Source organism: Plectropomus leopardus, unplaced genomic scaffold (assembly GCF_008729295.1).
Source record: "Plectropomus leopardus isolate mb unplaced genomic scaffold, YSFRI_Pleo_2.0 unplaced_scaffold18216, whole genome shotgun sequence".
In the NCBI taxonomy this organism is placed as follows: domain Eukaryota; kingdom Metazoa; phylum Chordata; class Actinopteri; order Perciformes; family Serranidae; genus Plectropomus; species Plectropomus leopardus.
Genome location: NW_024619627.1, coordinates 2,219 through 5,310, shown reverse-complemented (window position 1 = coordinate 5,310; position 3,092 = coordinate 2,219). Strand labels below are relative to the sequence as shown.

At 39.9% G+C, this 3,092-nt stretch overlaps 1 protein-coding gene across 1 annotated transcript; it reads left to right on the top strand.

The window, feature by feature from the left end:
• Positions 1-492: 492 nt before the first annotated feature.
• Positions 493-2,487, top strand: LOC121965017 (reversion-inducing cysteine-rich protein with Kazal motifs-like; the record flags this gene model as incomplete). The annotated part of the gene is made up of 3 exons (XM_042515184.1): positions 493-690; positions 1,941-2,205; positions 2,314-2,487. Coding segments are annotated over 3 exons (637 nt in total), but the record flags the coding sequence as incomplete, so codon positions are not given.
• Between the last annotated feature and the right edge of the window lie 605 nt (positions 2,488-3,092).

The window sequence follows — 3,092 nt, the reverse complement described above, 5'->3', positions numbered from 1 at the left end:
GGGCTTTTAATTCTATTCACATAAAACTGTTGCTCAGCAAAGATGGGAATTACCATCATTTAGTATGAATAGTTTAAAGGACATTTAAAAATGTTGAGATATATATTGTGTATCGCAATATAGCCTTAAAATATTGCAGTATTATTAAATATTTATCAAAGCCATATCACCCAGCCCTAATTCAAGTACACTTGAAGTAGACTTAAAGAATCTTAGTCGTCTGAGGGTCTTCAGTTCGTATCTCTGACTTTCAGGGAGCAGCCCTAGATGGTTACTCAAGTTTTACATTTTGGAAAATTTTGGAAGTGACCCTTTTCCTCTCTTGCCACTTTCTTGCAGTGGTATCGATCTTATTCTCCAACTCTGTGTGAATACTTTTTTTTCCAAACTGTCAAAACTATTCCTTTAAGCAGATGCTATTTGTAGTTTCCTTAACAATACTCACATTAAGTCAGTCTGTGTTTTTAAGTATGTATGTGTGTGTTCCTTCAGTGGGCTCGACATGCTGCAGCTATGCGGGGCGTCACACCACATGCAGGGAGTACTGCCAGGCCATCTTCAGGACAGACTCGACCCCCACTGTGTCCCAGATCAACGCTGTCAAAGAGTACTGTCAGAGTCACAGCACTCAGCTGCTCGGCTGCGTCACCAACTTCACCAAGTCTTACCCCATACGCAGCCCTATAGACAGTGAGTCCATCCACACCTCACACACACACTGACACACCAGCACTGCAGGCATCACTCACACAAGCTCGGTTTTTAAGTTTTAGTGACTGTAAAACAACAGTAGGAACAAAACATACAGAATACGTTAAAGAGCAACTACATTTACTCCCCATTGTCACCCTGACAGTCAGCACATTAGTAACCTGGACCGTTTGGTGCATTTACGTGCTTTTCGTTCATCTTTTTTTGATCAATCTGTCTGTGTTCATGCATATGGCATAATTTGGCGAGATTGTGTATTGTTGTTTAATCTTGGAATTTCCAGCTCAGCTCCTACAATAAGTCTAACACACACTGTGTAGACTACTACAGACTGTGAAATGCAAAAAAATGCTTAATTAAAACCCATTCAAACTGTCATTTTTGATCCCATTGCCATGAAAGTATAAAACGTGCATTGTATTATTTCTGGGTGTCATTCTGGGCTTTTGACTTGGAATTTATATTTAGGACTGATGTTGGTTAAAAAAATTAACTCAATTTAAAAAAAGAGAATCAGATTAATGTACAATATTTTTTAATTGCGTGATTTTGAAAAGCACTTTTTCTGTGCAGAGTATTTTACACTGCTCAAAAAAATATGTATAAAAACCAGTGTTGCTGCTAATCATTGATATATCCAAGGCTGTAAAAAAATAAAAAATAAAGTAATCTGTTTAGCATGTATTATATTGAAAATCTAAAAACATGGTGGCTTTGTGACAAAAACCTGGCATTTAAAGGTTTACAACTCAAAAAGTTAGTTAAATTAACAAATCAAATTAATGTATAATATTTTTCATAGCCTGATTGAGAAAAGCGCATTTTGTGCATATAGTGATATGAGTGTGTGTAATATTAAAGCGGGGCCTAAGGGTTAACATCTCATTGCAAAGTATAACACAAAGGGTAATGACATGGAAATGTGGTAACATCCTGAACTGCATCATGAAAAAAATGTCCCATGTTATAAAAATGACAAAACAAGTACCAATATTTTCCATCACACTGGCCATTTACTGATCATACCAAGGAATATGTAAGTGTAAAAAAAATGTTAGGGAGCAGAAGAGAACTACACTCTTAACAGATTATTATGTTAAACATGGAAGTGAGAGTGGGTAACATGGATGTTGCATGTCTATGGCACCCCATGTCATTTTCTGCAGTCATATTTACATAATAAAGTACATTTTCCAGCACTTGTCAATCCATCTGTCTCTCCCATCCAGGTCTGTACTGCTGTGACCGAGCAGAGGCCACGCACTGCCAGGTGGCATGCCGGCGGATCCTCCGCACCATGAGCACGGAGCACGAGATCATGGAGGGTCTGATCGAAGAGTGCGGCTCCCAGCCTCTCCCTCAGGAGCCCATGTGGCAGTGCTTTCTAGGCAGCGCCCACCCTCCCTCCCCACCTGAAGAGGAGACCCCCCACCCCGCCAAGATGGACTGTGCCAAGCTGCACTGCTGCTCCAAGGCCAACACGTCCCTCTGCAGGTACGGCATGCTGCTCGGGGGTACTGAGCTATTTCTTGTTGTGAAGCAGAGTACAGGTTGAGGTGAAATGTGTTATTCTAACCCAGCGTTTGTGCTGTGCTCTGAAAGGGACATGTGTCAGGAGATCAGCACTAACTGGGGCAGCCAGACTTGGCAGGACTTTGACCAGCTCTGTGAGTACAACCCGGTGGAGACGGAGCTCATCAACTGCCTGGCTGATGTCAGAGAGCCCTGTCAGCTGGGCTGCAAGGACCTCACCTACTGCACCAACTTCAACAACAGGTCAGACTGCACCACACTCAGCGGGGCTCAGCTCATGGGAGGTTTTCATGGTGCAATATACAAGCTTTACAGCGCTTTGCTTTAAAATTTAGTTCAACTAGTCTCATTAAAAGATGGGAATTCCTAACTCCTCTGCCTGTAGGACTTTACCCTCAAACTCAAAATTACTGAAACTCACTTCGGATGATGTACACTTATTTTAACACACTTCATCTGGCTGCTCATGTCCTTGCAGTGTTTTCATTTCAATACTTCAAATAGTCTGCATCCCCCACACAATATTACATGTGCAACAAATTAACCCTTTGAAACATGGATCGACTTGACTTTTTTGTGCTGTGTTCACACATGGTTTACAAGTATTTAAACATTTGTGAGCAGTTCATTTGATTTCTTTGGGAAAAAGAAGGCGACAAGCAACTGGACGAGAAATTTTCAGAAAATTGCAAGAAATGTGTAGATTTTGAAAATTATATTTAAAAAAAGAATAAAAAAGCTCGGTAAAAATGTACAAAAAATTATATTTATAATTGTTGTCAACATATATTTACAATTACAAATAACAATAATCAGTTGTTGTTTTTTTAATCTTTTTTCAAGTTTTT